Below are 20,201 nucleotides of genomic sequence, written 5' to 3'. Positions count from 1 at the left end.
TCTAGCCAGCTAATCAAAGATGGTTTGCAGTAGGGCTTGGTGTATTCATCTGGTACTTCACAGGTAACAGCAGTTGCCTGTCTTATTGTGGCTGGCACATACAGTTTTGTTATTCAATCTCATTTGGGTGGAGTGATACAATGCTTAAAAATTATGTCAGCTGTCACCAAGACGGTGGATGTAGGCCTCCTTCTCTTGAAATCAGGAATAATCTCTCCAGAACTGTTTCAGTTAAATTGTTTGTGACCAGCTGTGGGTCCATGTACCAAGATCAGCCATGTTATCCTATTTCACAATTCCTAGGCCCCGAGCTGCTAGATTGTTGTCAGATCTTTGTCTCATAAATCTCTGCCTGGCCATAATGATGCACCTTTTCAGTGTACGGATTGGCGATCTAGGCTACAGATGAGTGTCACAGACAGCTTTAATAATACACCAACTCGTAGAGACAGTTTGAGGGTTTTTATTCTTCTTAATGCAGCAGTGAACCAAATGGCCGCGCCTCTCTCTCTAACCTAGGAAGGAGAGGTTCCACCCTAACACAGGGGTCCTTCAATTCAGGGCTGATACTTGAGATAATTAACCCCTACTTTCTAAACAATTGTCTACTGGTGTTGGCCTGAAGGATTTTCTAACTAAACCTTCAGCAAACAATGTACGCGTTCCTTTCCAGTGGCTTTCTACCCAAGAATGACTTAATGATTGTGCCTGGCAGACACCCAGGTTTTCAGCCTCGCTGTTCCTTCTTTGCTCTGATATTCCTCTCCCTGAATATGTCTATCACTCGCCCTCTTCCCCTTTTACTCTCCATCCACCCAATCCACCCTCTGTCTGCCCTCACTCTCCCTCATACTCGCTCTACTATCCCTCTGATGGTCCTCTCCCTTCCCTTTCCTACTGCTTTTCTGATGTTCCTCCCATTACGGCCAACCACCGTCCTCTGAACTTACTCCTTACCACTACTTCTCCCTCTGTACACCATTCCTACTCTTATCCATTACTATTCTACCCTTTCTACATCATTTCTGCTCTCCATACAACTACTTCTCCTCTTATCCCTTCTTTTTCATTCACTCACCTTTCACTCCGTCACTCACCTTCTCATTCACCCCCTACTCTCACCTACCACTCGTCGCACACATGCTCATTCACTTCCAATAGCACTTCCTGCAGTGCTTAATTTGTGGGGGTGGTTGCCGGTGGCCAACACCGGCACTCTTTTTTGGGCACCGGAACTCATGCGGGGCCAGCGCACGTGCAATGCTTTGTTTGTTCTTCCACTTCGCTTTGCTTCGATTATAAATCATTGGGATTTGTCATTCTGATCTCGATTTCTCTCGTGCTTGCAGGTTGCAGTCATGGCTGGCTGGGCCTGGGAGGGGCCAGCAATAGCAATGAACAACAAACTGTTACAAACAACAGCCAATGAAAACTACCATTCTGTTGTTACTATAAGTATTTGATACATTCTGTATAGTAACACAGAATGTGCAGTTTTCATTGGCTGTTCTTCTGAGCCAGTGAAATTACATGGTGACGTGTTGTTGCCACAGGGGGCAGCACAGCGCCACCTTCATTTCACGAGTTACTGTGAAGTGAAGGTGTCGAGGCGTGGCATCGTCGGTCCTGACTTGTGAGAGAGCGAGCCTGCCCTGCGTGGTGAGGGAGGCCTAGTTGCTTCCTGGGGCCCCCTCTGCCTGCTTTTTTATTTGTGCGGGTGCCAGTGTGCGCACATCCCCCCCCACCCCTGAGGTTCCGACAGGAGCCCAAATCCCAGCTGGCAAAGCAGGGAAGTCACGTGTTGTTGCGTGCGGTGCAGCCTGAGCCTGTCACAGTCTAGTGATCAGGCAAGGTCCAGGTTGCGGCCCGGTTGGTGGCACGGTCTCCTGGTGGTGTCCTGAATGCCCAGGAGTCAGGACCACACCAGGGGCCCGTCGGCGCCCAGGCTTCTGTCTGTGTGACCTGTGTGCAGCTGACTGCAGTCAGTGCCAGGCCCAGGCCAATTTCTGTGACCAGGGGCTGCCGGCTGCTGCAGACTGAGTCGGATGACTCTGCCGCAGGCGGTCGGGCCCATGGATTGTGCTCAAAGGTATGTTTTTTACTTTTTTCTTTGAAAATCTGACCTTCCGTGGGGCCGGTGGCTGGGGCCCCTCCCCACGGAAGGTAGGTTTTAAAAAAAATAACTTATTTTGAGTGGCGGCTGTGGCACATCACTTCGAAAGTGATGGGTCCCAGCCGCCCAAATATACGTTTTTTCTTTTAAAATCTTACCTTCCGTGGGGCCACTGCGCGCGCACCTATTTTTTGTCATCATCAGGCTCAGCATGGCCGTGGCGGCCCCACGGAAGGTAGCCTGCGTGATTGAGGCAAGGGCAAGGCCCAGGACCGGGCAGGGCACGGGTGGCACTGGCAGCGTGGTCCCTGGTGGACTCCTGGGTGACTGGGTCTGTGACCTGCCTTAACGGCTGGCTGGTAAGTCACCTGTTGCATGCAGTGCAGCCTCAGCTTGTCAGAGTCAAGGGATCAGGCCAGGCCCAGGTCGGGGCCCGGGTAGCGGCACGGCCCCCTGGTGGTGTCCTGACTGCCCAGGAGTCAGGACCCCACCAGGGGCCCGTCCGCGCCCGGGCTTCTGTCTGTGTGACCTTTGTGCAGTGTGCTGCTAACTGCAGTCAGTGCCAGGCCCAGGCCAATTTCTGTCACATGGGGCTGCTGGCTGCCGCAGACTGAGTCGGATGACTCTGCCACGGGCGGCCGGGCCCGTGGATTGTGCCCAAAAGTACGTTTTTACTTTTTTCTTTGAAAACCTGGCCTTCTGTGGCACAGAAGGTAGGTTTTAAAAAAAATAACTTATTTTGAGTGGTGGCTGTGACCCATCACTTCGAAACTGATGGGCCCCAGCTGCCAAATATACATTTTTTCTTTTAAAATCTTACCTTCGTGGGGCCGCTGCGCCATGCACCTATTTTTGTCATCATCAGGCTCAGCATGGCCCTGGCGGTGGCGGCCTCACGGAAGGTAGCCTACGTGATTGAGAGAAGGCAGGGAAAAGCCCAAGTCCGGGCGGGGCACGGGCGACAGCATGTTCCCACTAGTCTGTCACAAAAGGAATTAATTGTTGTTTGCAACTTTGGCTACTTTTTCATTGGTGCCGAGCCCGACTTCAGACAATTCTATGCCCCAGTCCGACCCTGGATAGCATTCATCTAAGCAAAACATGAACTGTGAATTTTTGCCTGGGTGTTTCCGTTCTTCCTTTTAATGTTATCGGCCTCATTAGTTCACAAACGAGCTTCAGCGAGGGGACCCAGTCTGGAACGGTGCACGTATTGGGCCGAAACCGAACCGGCTGCACTTCGTGGGAAAAGCCCATGCAAAGAAGAACTTCTGAAATGCCATTTCAGGCAAAGATACACACATGGAAACTTATCGGGGATAAACATGGTCACATGCCCACTAATCTGTTGTCATAAATAAAAGCACTAGTTGAGCATTCGTGTATAATTCTCAACCGTCTTTTGCTGTCATTGTTTTACATAATTACAGCGCATGTTTTATATCCTGATGTGTGGTTCATACACCAGATGTGGCCCCTTAACCTCGGTACAATACGCTCCGAGCATGTTCTCCGAATGAGCGCACATGCAATCCTCAGACAGGAATCAGCAGATAGAGGTGGGTTTCTGTTACACCCCGCAGTTTAGTGAAGTATGTCAAGAACATGTCAGTGGGAAGGAGGTATCTGAACATGCATTCTCCTCTGGCTCCTGAATATTGGGTGACAAAACATATTTAGTTTTTTAATATGTGTTAAGGTGGAAAGAGGCCCTAAAGCAGAAGTAGCACAGGCTGCTGATTTCACAACATTGTCTTGCAGAAATGACTTTTTCCAAGTTATACAACACCATGCTCATGCTTGATGGAAGGGTGAAGGGGGATGCATTTATGAGATGTGATGACTGATAAGGGCTTGAGAGTAAATTGATTACACAAAACACCTGGATGAGGTGACTGAGGAACGGGCTGAGGGGAGGGTGCTCTTCCTGAGGTAACCGATTAACAATACTTGGTGTACTTTAAAAGACTGTCAGATGGGACAGAAGGGGTAGAGACAAATACAGTGCAACAGTGACTGAAACAGAATGCTTTATTTATTTGCATTTTTAAAGTGCTCACACAGCCCCGGGACATCGAGGTGCAGTTACAGGAGGAGAATGTCTTAGTTGCGTATTTATAACGCGCTTAATACCCAGAGGTTTCTAAGCGAGGAGCCGGGGTTTGAACCTGTGTTGCTTCGTGTCGTCCTGCTTCCAATCAAGCACATTGCTGCTGAGCTATCCTGAGTCCCGGGACAATGATTGCAACGCAGATCCACTCAGAGCCATTTGGGAAAAAGGGTGGTGGGAGGGGGTGGTTCGGGCGGTGGGAGGGGGTGGGCCGGGCGGTGGGGGGTCATTCTACAAAATTGACAAATAAGATAACATCCACAGGTTTGCAACAATTTTATCAAATGCATTTTCACTTCAAGGACAGCAAGTATGGTCCAGACGTCTAACAAGTGTGGTCTAGAACTTAGAAGTGTGTTCAAATGCACTTTTTTGCCTCTGGGTTTGCCGGAATGCTGGAACCACTACACCTACCATAACAAGTGTTTTCCAACTTTAAAGCATTATACTTTCTCAACCCATGTGTGCCCTTCCCCATCCATCCCACTACTAACCTGTGCCAGCAGTTGCTGCAGCGCCAAACATGTGACATGGAGCAGCAGCAGTGTGATGGGCCGATCTAGGTAGGTCTAGCACTGAACTGGCACGGCCGGCGCCCCCGGCATTATGGGGCCAATATTTTTTGGGCACTGGCACTTATTTTTTTACAAATTAAGCACTGACTTCCTCCCACCAACCAATACATCACCCTGCACAACACCGGTATAATCCTCATTCATGCGCCTCTGTACCATCCTTCCTAGGTCTCTTGGTTCACCTCTGACCTCACCCGAACCCACATCTTCCTGTTTCCAAGGTCTCCCTGTATAGTGCCCTCCTCATGGCTGTCCATCCCCACTGGTTCCCCAGGCCAATCTTTCCCACCGGGGAGGTGATACAGACAACAGAGGATACAAAAGGGGGTCTAAAAACGGTCTCTTTCTTGTGTGCAGGTCCACCACTTTTCAGTAATAGCGCCCACGATGGTGAGTTACAGCGTTCAAATCCCAGTTTGTGTGACGGCCTTGTTCACCTGTTAATCCACTGATTGGGTGGGAGACCTGTCAGCAGCTCTCCCCAAGGTAAGCACAATGTTCCTCTTGCACACATGGTTCTCTGCTGCTTCTGGTGCGTGCCGCGTCTTTTCATCAATGTGCCGCTCTAGGTAGTTTCCCAGGTCGCTGAGTGATCTCTCTTCTCGGCATTGGCGGGTGAGATTTTCAGGCGCCCAGTCACTCCAGATAACTTTGGTGCATTTGCCGATGGTTCTTTTTTCCGCAGGGAATGCTGGGAGACATCGTTTTTCGGGAAAACAAAGAAAAACTGGTAGTGTGATTGTCGGTGGCACTGTATGCAAACAAACTACAAAAAAGGACATGGATTGGGACCCTACCAACTGCCACCATACCCCTCTGAGTTAGGATTGGCTATGCCTTCCACCTCAGTCGGCCTCCCACCCCAAGTTGAGAGGGGTCCCCGTTCCCTCTTGAAAACGTCACTCTATTGACCTTGCTTTCTTTTTTGGCATGCTGGGTGGTGAAATGAACTAAGAGCAACAATATATTTCATCCCAAACCGCCCTCCTAAGTTGCAACATTTGGATTTCTCATAGTTTTGGCCAATCCGCTCTTCTACATAGGCATTCACATCTGTGCAGAGCCTCTTGCAGTCCTCTGTGATCAATCAGCTGGAGGGGTTCTTTTTGACTAGCCATGGTGCTCTTGGTTTTTTGAAATCCTATCCAGAAATCATGGCACGTTGGAAGTCCCCCATGTGTCCCAATAACTAATTTGCAAGAATCACTTAGTTGGGTTTAGTTATGCTGTTATACATATCTTTGGCTGGTCTTAGTAGTGAGTCTGCTTTGTTGTTCTCCTTAATCTAACTGAAGTCTGTGCCTAGGTTCGGTGTGCATTTTTCTGCTTTGGATCAATGATTCCAAAGGCAATTTTTCTGTGCTGGATATCTGTTGAGTCTAATAATGTGTCATCTCTTGCAACATGGCTGGCTCCCAACAGTATTTGAACTGGACCATAGATTATCTTTTTTATTTATATTTATTTTAATGGTTTTCTAGAGCACTGACCATGAGTTACAAAGGCTTTAGATTAAAGTGTGGATAGAATGTACCCACCAGATACTATGAAACCGAACAAAATAACACAAAGAAGAATTAGTGCTGTGGGTGGAAGCCTAACAGTGCATGGGGAGTGAGGTAGTGGAGCATACCTTGTGGGAATTTACTAATGGTATGAACTTCACAACATACCTTAGCTATGGAGGGATCATCAGGGAGAACGGGTGCATGAGTGGGGAGGGGGACATGAGGGTGCATGAGTGGGGAGGGGGACATGAGGAGGGTGCATGAGTGGGGAGGGGGACATGAGGAGGGTGCATGAGTGGGGAGGGGGACATGAGGAGGGTGCATGAGTGGGCAGGGGGACATGAGGAAGGGTGCATGAGTGGGCAGGGGGACATGAGGAGGCAAGGACAGGACATTCCAGGGGGAAAGCGTAAGTTGAGAATGCATAATCAAGATGTCTGAGTCACCTACAACTAGACGTGTATTCATCCATGAGCATTTGACGTGAAGCATTTAAATGGAGCAATGGAAAGTATGGAGACATATGCCCAACCCGCCAGAGTTCATATAGAGAAGGGTTTTTTAGATCTTTATTTACCCAGAAACAACGATCTTTATGAAGCATTAGACTTTAAGACAATCCTTCTGTAGAGCAGCCCCCACTCCTCCTTCCCTCACAACTGTGTGGAGCCCCATTCATATCTACGTAGAGTTCCCCTCTGTTGGGGAGTTCATGAGATCCTCCAGAAACTTTAGTTTATACATGAGGTACCTGGGAGCTTTGAGCAGACAGAACACTCTGGAAGATCTTCAACTATGAAGATACCCAAGAAGGAGATCATGTTTTGTTGGATTCTGGTGAGAAAGGTCTAGTGCTGAGAGGCTTGTGCCGACTCTTCAGTAGGCGCACTGGTGAGAGGGACCCTTCCCTGCGACTGTGAACAGACTCCTGAGCCACTAGCTTCTGAGCACAAGTGGAAAGTACACACAAGTGGATGGAGTCCCCCACTATTTTACAGGGGTTACCCAGTCCTCCTTAGGTTGGCTGATGGAGAAGAGGGCATGCTCCCATTTAAGTGCGAGTCTGCAGAGCAGTTCAAGCCAGCAGTCGCTCGTGCTGGGCTGTAAATACCATTAATTTGCCACTTTTGATGCACCCTTGTTATCTGTAAAACTGCACCTGAAATGCAAAATTGCATACTGCCAAAAACTAAATAACAATGAAAAAGGTACGCAGAGCACTCTCCTGCAGTTTCACAATTATAGCGTGTTTGAAATGTACAAAATGTAATTATTTTGTTGAACCGCAAAACAAATCGCATGACAGCAGTCCCCTGGTGCACACTGTAGAAAAGGGATGTGGTGCGAATCAGTGTGAAATGTCCTATCCAAATGCACACTGAGCATCGGGGGATGACACTGGCCAGCGGCCCTACAGACACGGGAGTAGGCGAGTGAGGTGAAATGGGGCAAGCAGACTGGGGATGGCGGTTGGAATGGAGGAAGTGGTAGGGGGTCTGGGTTATTTTAGGAGTATGGAGAGCTGTGAGAGGCGAGTGTTCTGGGGGTGGACCCCAGATAAGTAGCAAAGACACTTGGAAGTGGGTGGGGAGAAAAGAAAATCTTGATGAAGGGTCCATTTTGCAATGCATATTGAGCAAGAGTCCCAGCACAATGAGAGTTGCAAAAATGGATTAATTTCAAATAGGTCATGAAGGACCTAAACAGCAAGCTGCATACTGGGTCAAAGAGTGTTTAAAAGTAGGGGCTATTGCATAAGCTCACTTAAAGTGTGTCTTTAAAGTTGTAGGAGAGTTTGCAGAGATCTCATGTTGTCCTTTGTCAGGTCTAATCTTTTTAATTAGTCATGAATACAACGCTCACATCACTTTGCATTGTGGTACTTGCAGTCCTACATTTATATGAAGAAAACAATACAATTACATTCTGAGAATTCAGAATGATATACGATTAAAGCTAGGACTTTCAGGTACCCACGGGCACTACGTGTGTATTAGTGGAAGGCAGGCCAAAATGGGGGGGGCCCTGAGGGAGACCTCAGGCAGGGCCACCATTTTGGCCCAGGGAGTTAACAGACCCCGGTGAGTGTGTATTGTGTATGCAGACTGGGTCCCTGATCTGGCAATAACAGGCAGGCTACACAGAAAAGTGTGAACACAAAAGAAGGCATCAAAGTCGTTGCAGAATTCAGGAACAGATTTATTGCAGGCAGAGTAGCAGGCTCATTACCAGCAGAGTAAGTTAGGCACACTGGACATGGATGATTGTCTGCACTGGGCTGCGTGCACACTGAGGGGCATTGATGGCAGGCATATTGTCTAGGCACACCCAGAGGAAGAGGGAGAGAAAGAGAGGGGGAGAGGGAGCGAGCAGCATAGAGAGAGCAGTAGAGAGAGAGAGGGGCACAGAGAGTGCGAGCGGCACAGAGAGAGCGCAAGCGGCACAGAGAGAGCACGAGCGCTGCAGAGAGAGCACGAGCTGCACAGAGAGAGCACGAGCGGCACAGAGTGAGCATGAGTGGCATCAAGAGAGCACGAGCGGCACAGAGAGAGCATGAGTGGCACCAAGAGAGCACGAGCAGCACAGAGAGAGCATGAGCGGCACAGAGAGAGCATGAGCAGCACAGAGAGCAAGAGAGGCACAGTGAAAGAGTGAGTGGAACAGAGCGAGTGGCACATAGCGAGGTGAAGAGAGAGACATGGAGCGAGTGGCACAGGGAGAGTGATACAGTGAGAGAGTGGCAATGGGAGAGTGGCAGAGAGAATGGCACAGAGTGAGAGAGAGTGGTACAGTGAGAGAGAATCAGGCAGAGAGACACAGGGAGAGAGAGAGGCAGGCACAGATACACAAGGGAGAGAGGGAGGAAGGCACAGAGAGAGAGAGAGAGAGAGAGAGAGAGAGAGGCATGTGGAACAGGCTCACAGAGAGGGTGTGGCAGAGAGACACAGAGAGAGGCGGGGCAGGGCAGAGCGAGGCAGGGGGCAGGTACAGAAACACACAGAGAGAAGCAGAATGGAGTAAGGTAGGGAGACACCGAGAGACATGGGGGCAGAGCAGAGAGGCTAGGAGCCCTACTGGTGGAAAAGTGGACTAGGTTGTGGGAGGAAAGAGAGGGGAAGGATGGTGAAGGGAAGACAGGATACCTGTTGAAGGGTTCTCCTGGGCTCTTCTGCCCCCCCCCTCCGGTCAGCACACTACCACAAGCAACCAAATAAGAAGAGCCTGAGCCCAGGTCCTCTGTCCACTTATAAGGCTGTTGCTCCACCCCTACAGAGCACGTCGACACCAAAGAACACAACAGGGGAAACTAGTTTCCGTGTGATTCCCAGGTTAGGGGAAATGAAAATTATAGGGTGCAGGGCCGGTGGGAACAAAGGGGCGGTTAATTACAGGGTGTCTAACAGGCAGGGCCAAGATGACGGGGGAAAGGAGGAAGTTCCCAGAAAGGTGTCCAAAGGGCTAGAGGGGTTAGCTGGGTGACCTGGCAGAGGGGAGGATCATTATATGTGTCTAGGACAAGTGACCTTCCAGAGGTCCACCTCTCCACCCACCCAGCGAGATCTAGTTTATGTGGGGTTTTCAGTGAGTGGGAGCTGGGCATTTTAGGGTGCAGGGCAGATGGAAGAGATGGAAGGGGCCAGCTTGCTGACCTGACAGAGGAGAGAATAATTACAGAGTGTAGAACAAGAGGCCATCCAGATCCCGCCCCTGACCCCCCCATCTCACCCATGATGGACACAACATGTGGAACTCGTTTTGCAGGGCTCAGGGAGGCTTGGTGCCAGGAAAAAAGGGAGATAGAAATTATAGGGGAGGGGGAGGTGGGAGGAAGAGTTGAAAGGGGCCAGTCCCAGGCTGCAGTTGAGCAACAGGTAGAACTAGTTCCTGGAGGGAGCATGGCTTGGGTTCCACAACCCCCACACAGTGCAGGGGACACAGAGGAAAATACATTTGGGAAAAATAAAAGTCACATAATACATTGAATACAGTGGGGAAGTGAAAAGTTATGTAATATAAAAAATACAGGCAACCCACAGTTAACAGCAAGGGACCTGGAGACTGCCATTTCCACATGTTTCTTTTTAAAGGTCTGAATGATTAAGGAATGACGATTGGTGAGAAAAGTGGGCAGCAGCTTGTCAACATCAGTATGTTTATTGGAATTCAGCGTTTCCTCCTCAGCAGCTACTGTGCTGCAAAAAAAATAAAACACGTTTTACTGACAATAAAACCTGTGTAACCCATGGCATGTGTAGATTTGTATTTACTACTAGCAAAAGTACCCATTCTCTGAACGGGTTCTGTAAACAGACGTAATAATACTCATCAATTGTTGAAAATGAATGGTCCTGTAGGTAGGTCGCGGTTTTGCCTCACCCTGGCATGGTGCAGTTCGATGTGGTGCATTGCGGTGCAAACATCTCGGAAACCGTGCATCCTAGGGCCTTAAAACATGTTTTTCGAGGTTCCATAGGGACCTTGAGTTTTCTTCCTTGTGTCTGGACCGGTTGAGAAACAACATTTTTTCTTTCCCTTCCCGATGAACATGGTTTACGGCTTCATTGGCTGGCCACAAACCCACAAATGCTAACTTTTGCTGAAATCCAGGGGAAGGGGTCGGGTGTCCAAATGTCATGTACCCAGTAATGTCCGAAAGGTCCTAACAGGTAACTATGCAACATGTGGTGCACATTGGTGAAACGGTGTGGATTTGTAGAAGGAACAAAACTTCGCCAAGCCACAAACCCACCAACACATTTTGACTTGTGCTGAAATCTGGGGAATGGAGTGGGGTGTCCAAATGTAATGTAGCCAGTATTGTCCGGAGAGTCCGAACGGTAACTAAGCAAAATTTGGAGCATATTGGTGAAACGGTGTGGCATTGTAAGGAACAACGCTTCGCCATGCCACAAATCCTGCATATATATATTCAGTGAAAAAACGTTGTTAAAGGGACGTTTTGGTTAAGTTGCGCTACTAAAAACCTATGAAATTCAGTGAAAAAACTTTGTCAAAGGGGCGTTATGGTTCCAAGTAAAACCGAAAAACCCTTGCAATTCGCCAGTTATGGTAAGCTAAGCAACCATAACTCGCGCCACCACTGTGCACTGCTAAGACTGACACCCAGGACATCAAAGATGACATCACAAATGTCATTGATGACATCACTGATGACATTACATGTGTATGTACTTTTCATGAATTATGTGTACAAGGGATTCTTATTATAATGTTGCGAAACAAGTGTCAAGGATCATTGCAATAAATATCATACCCTAATTAGTGCATTGAATGACTAGAGACACACGGGGCATGAGCGGGGGGTTGGGGGGAGGGAGAGACACACACGGGGCATGAGCGGGGAGTGGGGGAGGAGGGAGAGACAGACACGGGGCATGAGCGGGCGGTGGGGGGAGGGAGAGACACACACGGGGCATTTGCGGTGGTGGGAGGGCTAGAGACACACAGGGCATGAGCGGGGGTGGGTGGGAGGGCTAGGGGCATGAGCGGGGGGTGGGTGGGAGGGCTATAGACACACGGGGCATGAGCGGGGGGTGGGGGGTAGGGAGAGACACACACAGGGCATGAGCGGGGGGTGAGGGGGTGGGAGAGACACACGGGGCATGAGTGGTGGGTGGGAGGGCGAGACACACATGGGGCATGAGCAGGGGGTGGGTGGGAGGGCTAGGGGCATGAGCGGGGGGTGGGTGGGAGGGCTATAGACACACGGGGCATGAGCGGGGGGTGGGGGGTAGGGAGAGACACACACAGGGCATGAGCGGGGGGTGAGGGGGTGGGAGAGACACACGGGGCATGAGTGGTGGGTGGGAGGGCGAGACACACATGGGGCATGAGCAGGGGGTGGGTGGGAGGGCTAGAGACACGGGGCATGAGCGGGGGGTGGTTGGGAGGGCTAGAGACACACGGGGCATGAGCGGGGGTGGCCGGGAGGGAGAGAGACACACGGGCACGAGCGGGGTGGGGGCGAGGGAGAGAGACACACAGGGCATGAGCGGGGGGTGGGTGGGAGGGATAGAGACACACAGGGCATGAGCGGGGGGTGGGTGGGAGGGATAGAGACACACAGGGCATGAGCGGGGGGTGGGTGGGAGGGATAGAGACACAAACGGGGCATGAGCGGGGGGTGGGCGGGAGGGCTAGGGGCATGAGCAGGGGGGTGGGTGGGAGGGCTAGAGACACACGGGGCATGAGTAGGGGGTGAGGGAAGAGACACACGGGGCATGAGCAGGGGGTGGGGGGAGGGAGAGACATGGGGCATGAGCGGAGGGTGGGTGGGAGAGATAGTGACACACGGGCATGAGCGGGGGGTGGGTTGGAGGGATAGAGACACACGGGGCATGAGCGGGGGTGGGTGGGAGGGATAGAGACACACGGGGCATGAGCGGGGGTGGGTGGGAGGGATAGAGACACACGGGGCATGAGAGGGGAGGTGGGTGGGAGGGCTAGAGACACACGGGGCATGAGTGGGGGGGTGGGTGGGAGGGATAGAGACACACGGGGAATGAGAAGGGGGTGGGTGGGAGGGCCAGAGACACACAGGGCATGAGTAGGGGGTGAGGGGAGAGACACACGGGGCATGAGCAGGGGGGGGGGAGAGACACACACGGGGCATGAGCAGGGGGTGGGTGGGAGGGATAGAGACACATGGGGCATGAGCGGGGGTGGGTGGGAGGGATAAAGACACACGGGGCATTAGCGGAGGTGGGTGGGAGGGATAGAGACACACGGGGCATGAGCGGGGGGTGGGTGGGAGGGATAGAGACAGAGACACACGGGGCATGGGCGGGGGGGGGTGGGAGGGATAGAGACAAACGGGGCATGAGCGGGGGGTGGGTGGGAGGGCTAGGGGCATGAGCGGGGGGTGGGTGGGATTTCTAGGGGCATGAGCGGGGGGTGGGTGGGAGGGATAGAGACACAGGGCATGAGCGGGGGGTGGTGGGAGGGATAGAGACACATGGGGCATGAACGGCGGTGGTGGGGGTGGGAGAGACACACGGGGCATGAACGGGGGGTGGGCGGGAGGGATAGAGAGACACGGGGCATGAGCGGGGGGTCGGGGGACAAACAAAAACACGGACATGCCGCACGGACATGAATTCGTGCGGCAGATCCCGCTCCTCGGCCCTCCGCTGGCCACCGTGTGCGATGGCGTGAGCGGGGGGCTGGAGGAACAGGGGACACACGGAGCATGAGTGGGGGTGGGGGGGGACAGGAAAGACACACGGGGCATGAGCGGGGTGGGGGGGACAAGAGACAGACACGCTCCTGCTGACCTGACAAAGCCTCTCATGCGGCAAAGAAAGATGGCGGGCGTCTCTGAAGCCAGACGCACTGCACGCTTTCACCGGATCCAATGAGAGAGCACGACAGATGTCTGCGGACATCACGCAAGCTGCTGGCCCAATCACCGTCCTGTCCGCGGAGCGAACAGGGAAGTGTGTCCGCGAAGCGAACACAGATATAACTAATTTTTTTTTACCTACTTTTTGGTCATTTTAAAAAAAACTACTGGACGGATTTTCTCCAAATTTGGTGAAAATCCATCCAGCGGTTTGGGCTGTAGACGCGAGCACATTTTTTTTCCCATTCAGTCTATGGGGGGAAAAAAAGTTTTGGGGCCCCCCCTATAACTTTGCCCCCCCTGGACAGATCCTCACCAAACTTTGCAAAAAAAATCAGTGTGACCCAAATACTTTTTTTGCAAAGTTTGGTGAGGATTCGTCCAGGGAGAGTGAAGTTATAAGCCGCCCAAAAAGTGCTCTTCCTATGTAAACTGCAACTTAACCATAACTACATGGCCACTTCTGTGGCCATGTAATATAGATAGGGGTATAGCACTTCCTTGCTGTGACTTCATGTGCTTTGATGCTCTGTGTCCCCATTAGTTCCTGCATCTTTTTTTAAAGAATTTTACCCTGACTGGGTTAGTGGACAGGGTGTAAAGTGTCAACATTTCTGATGTACACTAGCAAACATGGTACGGGCAGGGGCATATTTTGTTACACAGTGAGTGTTTAAAATACATTTTACAAAACAAATGTGGGTTTTAGTAAGGGGTATCTTCATTACAAACATATTTTCAAGTTAAAATTATTCCTGCTCCCAGTTCTCTTGAAGTCCATATTGCAAACAATATCTGCATTTGAAGCTTTCAGTTACTTTTTTTAATTGCCATCGGCATTCTTTGGTGAATTAGACAATCATCAAGGACATTTTGAAAGTGCACTCGACTTAAAAAGAAACATCAAAGGCAACAGTGTTGGCTTTTGTGTAAGCATGGTATATGCATTAACAAGGTACTGCCACAATGGGATTACATGGCCAGAAGACGGCAATAACCAGAAATAGCATGAGTACTACTAGTGCATATGCTGGCAGTGCCTAGCAAATGGGTAATACCTATACACAAACCAAAACTGTTTGCTTCGGCAATGGTTGTTTTTAACACGACTACAGTGCAAGGAACAGATGTGAGGACATACATACAATTAATAAATCAAGTGGTTCAAGGCACACTTGGTTAAGACATTTGTATTGCACCAGTAACACATTGACAGCTGTGATTAAGACATTAATTCACAGAAGACTTCTTAGAAATAACACTGACAGGGCATATACAGCACAACGTTTGATGTTACTGCTGATAGAGCTAACTCAAAGAGATTTTAGGAGGATGAGTTTTTGGGCAGGTAGTGGGTTGGTGGTAGCCATGGCCAGTCAATGGGTGGGAAAATAACCAAACAACATTGACAAGCTATGTGTCCTCCTCGCACACCCCCACCCTCCAGGCAGTTCCCCAATGCAAGCGTTGTGGCATTTTACGAAAACGAAATGGGGAGATTCTGATAAAAATTACGGGAGTTGGCGCGTGCATTCTGAAGGGAGTCCCAGCCGCCAACCCAGTTCACAAAAATCGGAAGACCAGAATGTTCCTGTTGCCGGACTGCATTGGGGTTCGAAGTATTTTAGGAGGGAGAAAGAAGAAAATAGAACAATTTTTGGTGAAAATAATCGGTAGTCTCCCGTCCAGATCGGGAGGGTTGGCATGTATGGTCCCACATTTGCACCGTGATGTTGTTTTGGCTGCTGTTGCGGGGCGTGGCACTACTACTGAGCGCGTGCACAATGGAGAAACACGGAAACGTTGGCAGCATGACGGGGCAGTAGGTTGGACTGACATCAAATGAGCATTGACCTACCACCGCTTCCCAAACACCGTTACAGTATGCCACCCGCCTGAACATGAAACACGGGATGCCATAGGCTGGGCTGGTTCTGCCCACATGCACTCCTAGTTTATTCATTTTGAGTGTTAAATAATCCGTAACAAATAATACAGAAGTAAGAACTTAAAAACATATATATATTAAAACAGTGCAAAGCACGTTCTTCCACCGAACACACTTGGGGGAAGTGCAGCGATGGTGCAACCGAAAGGAGGGGTGCGGGGTGTAGGATTAGTTCGCATGCACTTCCTCAAACTGAAAGAAAAAAAAGGCAAGGTTATTTCTGTGCTGTGACATTTCCTTCTTACTATCGATCTTCCTTTCGCAAATTTAAAAAGCGGTTTCCGTAACTAGCGCTCGGATCTGCCTCCCTGTTTTCGCGACCTGAGCCCTTTGGTACAGCAACAGCCCCGCCATGCATCCAACGATCCCGGAGGACGTCAAGAACCTGCTGGCAGGTAACCTAACTGTACGGAGAAGCGGAGGGGGAGGGGCGGAGAGGCTGCAACTTTAGTAGACAGACCTCCCGCTTATAACTCTACAGCATTCTGCATACATGGACTACTGTTATCTGGCTGGCGCGTTGTCTGGTTGTGAGGTCTGAAGATATGCTTCGGTAAAATGCAATATAAAAGCGTGCGCCATGACGCAGTGTGTAAAGAGGAAGTGAGAGAGGCTTTTCTAATGTTCTGTTTTCAGAATAAGATGTCCTCGTTCTCAAATGAATATTTGGTTGTTTAACTTTTTCCTTTGTTGTACATTCTGTGAGTTTAAAAGGTTTTATTGAACTTTTTAAAGTTATCACTGAACATTACAACCGTTGCCAAGACCCTCGCAGAGGGTAAAACAACATGTAAGAGACATTTGAAGTAAACATGGGATCTGGTGCAATATTGCAAACCTACACAGTTGGTGCACATGGGGAGCCACAATTTCGGTGGATACGGCTCTGATGCAAACATACATGTACGTTTTCTTAAGACCTTGGAAAAGGGCAATGTCTCAGTAACAAAATATACATTCTATTGAGCAGCATTATATCGGATACAGAATGAGAAGCAAGTGAATTCCGGTCTAGTATTCTTAATTAGCTATTTAGATAGGAAGTGGGTGGACACCCAATGGATAACTAGTACAGGCGTCTTAGTCGGTAGATACAGGTTGTAAGGTTTCTAGAGACAGAGAGATGTGAGAAGTAAAGTGCTGAGTGAGCGGAAGAACAGTAGTGAGAAAGGTGAAAAGAGAAAAGGAAATCCTGGAGACGGAGGGAGAAACCTGTTGAAAAGAAGTGGAGCGTAGCTATATATGTGTTCTTTTATCCAATATGGTATAACATGTGTGGACGTCTGACACAGGTGAATTTTCCAGCATAGCTCCTTTGTTGAGTCAAATCATAAAGCTGACAAACTAACTTCAAATATCTACATATCTACATGCATAGACACATGGCATGGAGGGACAAGCTGGAGCATCTCTCTCCAGCGCTCCTCACGCTTTCTCATCTCCCCATGCCAGTTGTCATTCGCACCCTGGCGTGATGATGCAATGTGATTGTTCTGCTGCGCACAGCGCTACATTATCCCCTTTTGTTAACAGACACTACTCTCGTCCATTACATAGTCTTTATAATTACTGCATGGTCTTCTCACCCTACTGGTTCTTGGGGACCTGGTTTTCACATCTCCTCCTCTTGCCTTCATTGGTGTAGTTTGGTATTCCCTTTCTTTTTGCAGCTCCGCCTCTGGGGTGTCTTCCATACGTTCCACCTGCAAGGAGGGTTGCTCCATACCAGATCCCAGAGATTGTCTGGGGGTTCTTCTCTCTGTTCCTGCTCCATGTTGTTCACTTCTTCGATTCCATCTGTTCTCTTCAGGATTCTAATCTGTTTCTCTTCGACTGTACAGTGCGACTCGTTGCCGTTCCATTCCCCGCCCCCCATCTGCTGTCTGGATGTAATATTACTATATCTCACTTGTTTGGGTAGGTGCTCTGTACTTGGACATTGTTCTCTTGTCTTTATGTGACAGTTTGCTCTTGACCCAATCTCCTCGTCGGATGTCCTGTCTTGATTGTTTTCCCTGCATCATGTACTTCCTTTCTCTTCCTCTGGGTTTCTTTCACTCTCCCTTCAGCTTCTCTTAGTTTCTTTTCCATTGGCATTTCGTTTTTTCTTGGTCCATTGTGGTGAGAGTCTCATGTTCGCTAGTCTATTCCTCATGTAAAAAGGAGAGACACCAGCTGTGCTATTCAGAGTCATCCAATGTCCTGCTATGCTTTTCCCCACTTCTTCTTGGCAATTTAGTCCACCTCTGTATTCAGCTGGGATTATCACTTTCATGTATCGATTAATTCTTTCCACCTGTCCATTCCCTTGTTGGTGATACAATGTGGATTTCATGTTTGATGTTGTTCTTCTTCAGGTACTCTCATCTCTTTGGAGACAAACTGGACTCCACTGTCTCTGACTATTTTCTTCGGGTATCCATAGAGAGATTTGTGACTACAAGCCTAATTCCATTCTTGGCCTGACTGTAAATGTTGCATTGCATTACGCACTAACACACTAGCCAATGTTAACTAGGGCCACACCTATACAGAAATGTTAAGATTAGACCGCGTCATCTTTAGACAGGTATGACAATGTTAGCATGCACCACACTTAGATGAAATTCTTAACTTTAGCTTGTGTCACATCTAGATAGAAATGTGAATGTTAGCTTGCGCCACACATAGATGGAATTCTTAACGTTAATTTATGTCACATCTAGACGGGATTATATTAGAATGTACCACACTTAGATGTAATTCTTAACTTTAGCTTGTGTCGCATCTAGATAGAAATGTGAATGTTAGCTTGCGCCACACTTAGATGGAATTCTTAACGTTAGCTTGTGTCACATCTAGACAGGATTATATTAGCATGTACCACATTTGGATGGAATTCTTAACTTTAGCTTGCGTCACATCTAGACGGGATTATGAATATTAGCATGTACCACACTTAAATGGAATTCTTAACTTTAGCCTGCATTGCATCTAGATAGAAATGAGAATGTTAACATGTGCCACACCTGGATGGAATTCTTAACTTTAGCTTGTGTCGAATCTAGATAGAAATGTGAATGTTAGCTTGCGCCACACTTAGATGGAATTCCTAACGTTAGCTTGCATCACATCTCGACAGGATTATGAATATTAGCATGTACCACATTTAGATGGAATTCTTAACTTTAGTTTGTGTCGCATCTAGATAGAAATGTGAATGTTAGCATGTGCCACACTTGGATGAAACTGTGAATGATGGTAAGGGCAACACTTGATTGGAATCGTGATCACTAGCCTGCCTCACATCGAGACAGAATATTGAAAATTAGCAACAATGGAATAGTGAATGATAGCAAACATCAGACAGACATAACTGCAAGGACAGCAATGCCAATTAACCAATCCACTAACAATTTCATCCCTCTGCACACACTTCTCAAACTGTAACCAACACAACCACAAGCCTAAAACGCAGCAATCCGCACTAACTTCACTACACTGCAACAACAAAACAAACCCCACATAGACTTGCACAACAGCACACAACGACTGCCGACCGTAAAACACCCCAAACCCAGCCGACGGACCCACCGTGCTGAGGCTTCCATCAACACATCACTGCTCTCTTGCACTTTTCCAGCTTATTCCCACTAACTCGCCCCCCTTCCCTCTTTCAAAGCCGCCAGAACGCCAGGGGACCACTCCGGTGGTGATAGTGCACGGTAAAAATATCCTTTAACATTAACATTATCCCCTGAAGACTTCCTCAAAACATGCTCTGGCTGACATGGTTGTTATTTCCTTCATGAAGTGGACTGCCAACCATTTGGAGGCATAGTACACTAGAACGATTGTAGCATACATTTACTCGGCGGAAGATATTGGCCCTATGAAGTCTACTCCCAGTTGATCCCACACTTCCTTAGGCCAGTCTACTGTTCCTAGTGGTCCTACTCGTGTTACTATTAGTTTGTCACCTTCTTTGCAAAGCATGCAGTATCCCAGATGTCTCTGTGTCCATTTGGGGCAACCAATATTGCTAGCTTATTCTTCGTTTTGGTGAACGTGATTCCTATGTGTTCGTCATGACACAGCCATATTATCTTGCTCCTCAGACTGGTGGAAGGTATCAGCACGATTCCGCTCATTAGAACTCCTTCATGCTCATGTAATTTCATTTTATTTTCCAGTAGCTTTGCATTTCTGGCACTTGCATGCTTTCTCCAGGCTACCCTTTCTTGGTGTACTCCAATGCCTTCATTATGTGTTCATCTTTTCCTGTTTCCTCTGAAGTTATGGTGTGATCACCTTGCCCGACATTCTCTGATGGACGCTACGACGCATTCTTCTTTCAGAAAGGTTCCTTCTTTCTCCCTTGACAATGGCAGTCTCGACAAGAGAGAAAAAACATATAAACATCCTGGTATGTGTTTTATCTCGAAATGATATTCTTGCATCTTTGATGCCAGTCTCGCCAGCTGTGGTGTTTGATTTTCTGTAATCCTGGGTGTGAATATGTTCACTAGTTTATGATCCGTCCACAACTTGAACCTTCTCCATAAATATGTGTGGAAGTGGTTTACTGCCCAAGCGCATGCTAGC

At 48.9% G+C, this 20,201-nt stretch overlaps 1 protein-coding gene across 1 annotated transcript in view; it reads left to right on the top strand.

The window, feature by feature from the left end:
• The first annotated feature begins 15,798 nt into the window (after positions 1-15,798).
• The window catches only part of SKAP2 (src kinase associated phosphoprotein 2), an 846,051-nt gene continuing 841,648 nt past the window's right edge, over positions 15,799-20,201 (top strand). The window contains exon 1 of the mRNA XM_069648220.1: positions 15,799-16,012. Coding sequence (XP_069504321.1) covers positions 15,970-16,012 — 43 coding nt within the window. The 5' untranslated portion in view covers positions 15,799-15,969. The remainder of the gene's footprint in view (positions 16,013-20,201) is intronic.

This window comes from Ambystoma mexicanum, chromosome 2q, assembly GCF_040938575.1.
Source record: "Ambystoma mexicanum isolate Mex_15411 chromosome 2q, UKY_AmexF1_1, whole genome shotgun sequence".
Classification (NCBI taxonomy): Eukaryota; Metazoa; Chordata; class Amphibia; order Caudata; family Ambystomatidae; genus Ambystoma; species Ambystoma mexicanum.
The sequence above is the reverse complement of the archived record's forward strand: the minus strand, read 5'-3'. Positions and strand labels throughout refer to the sequence as shown.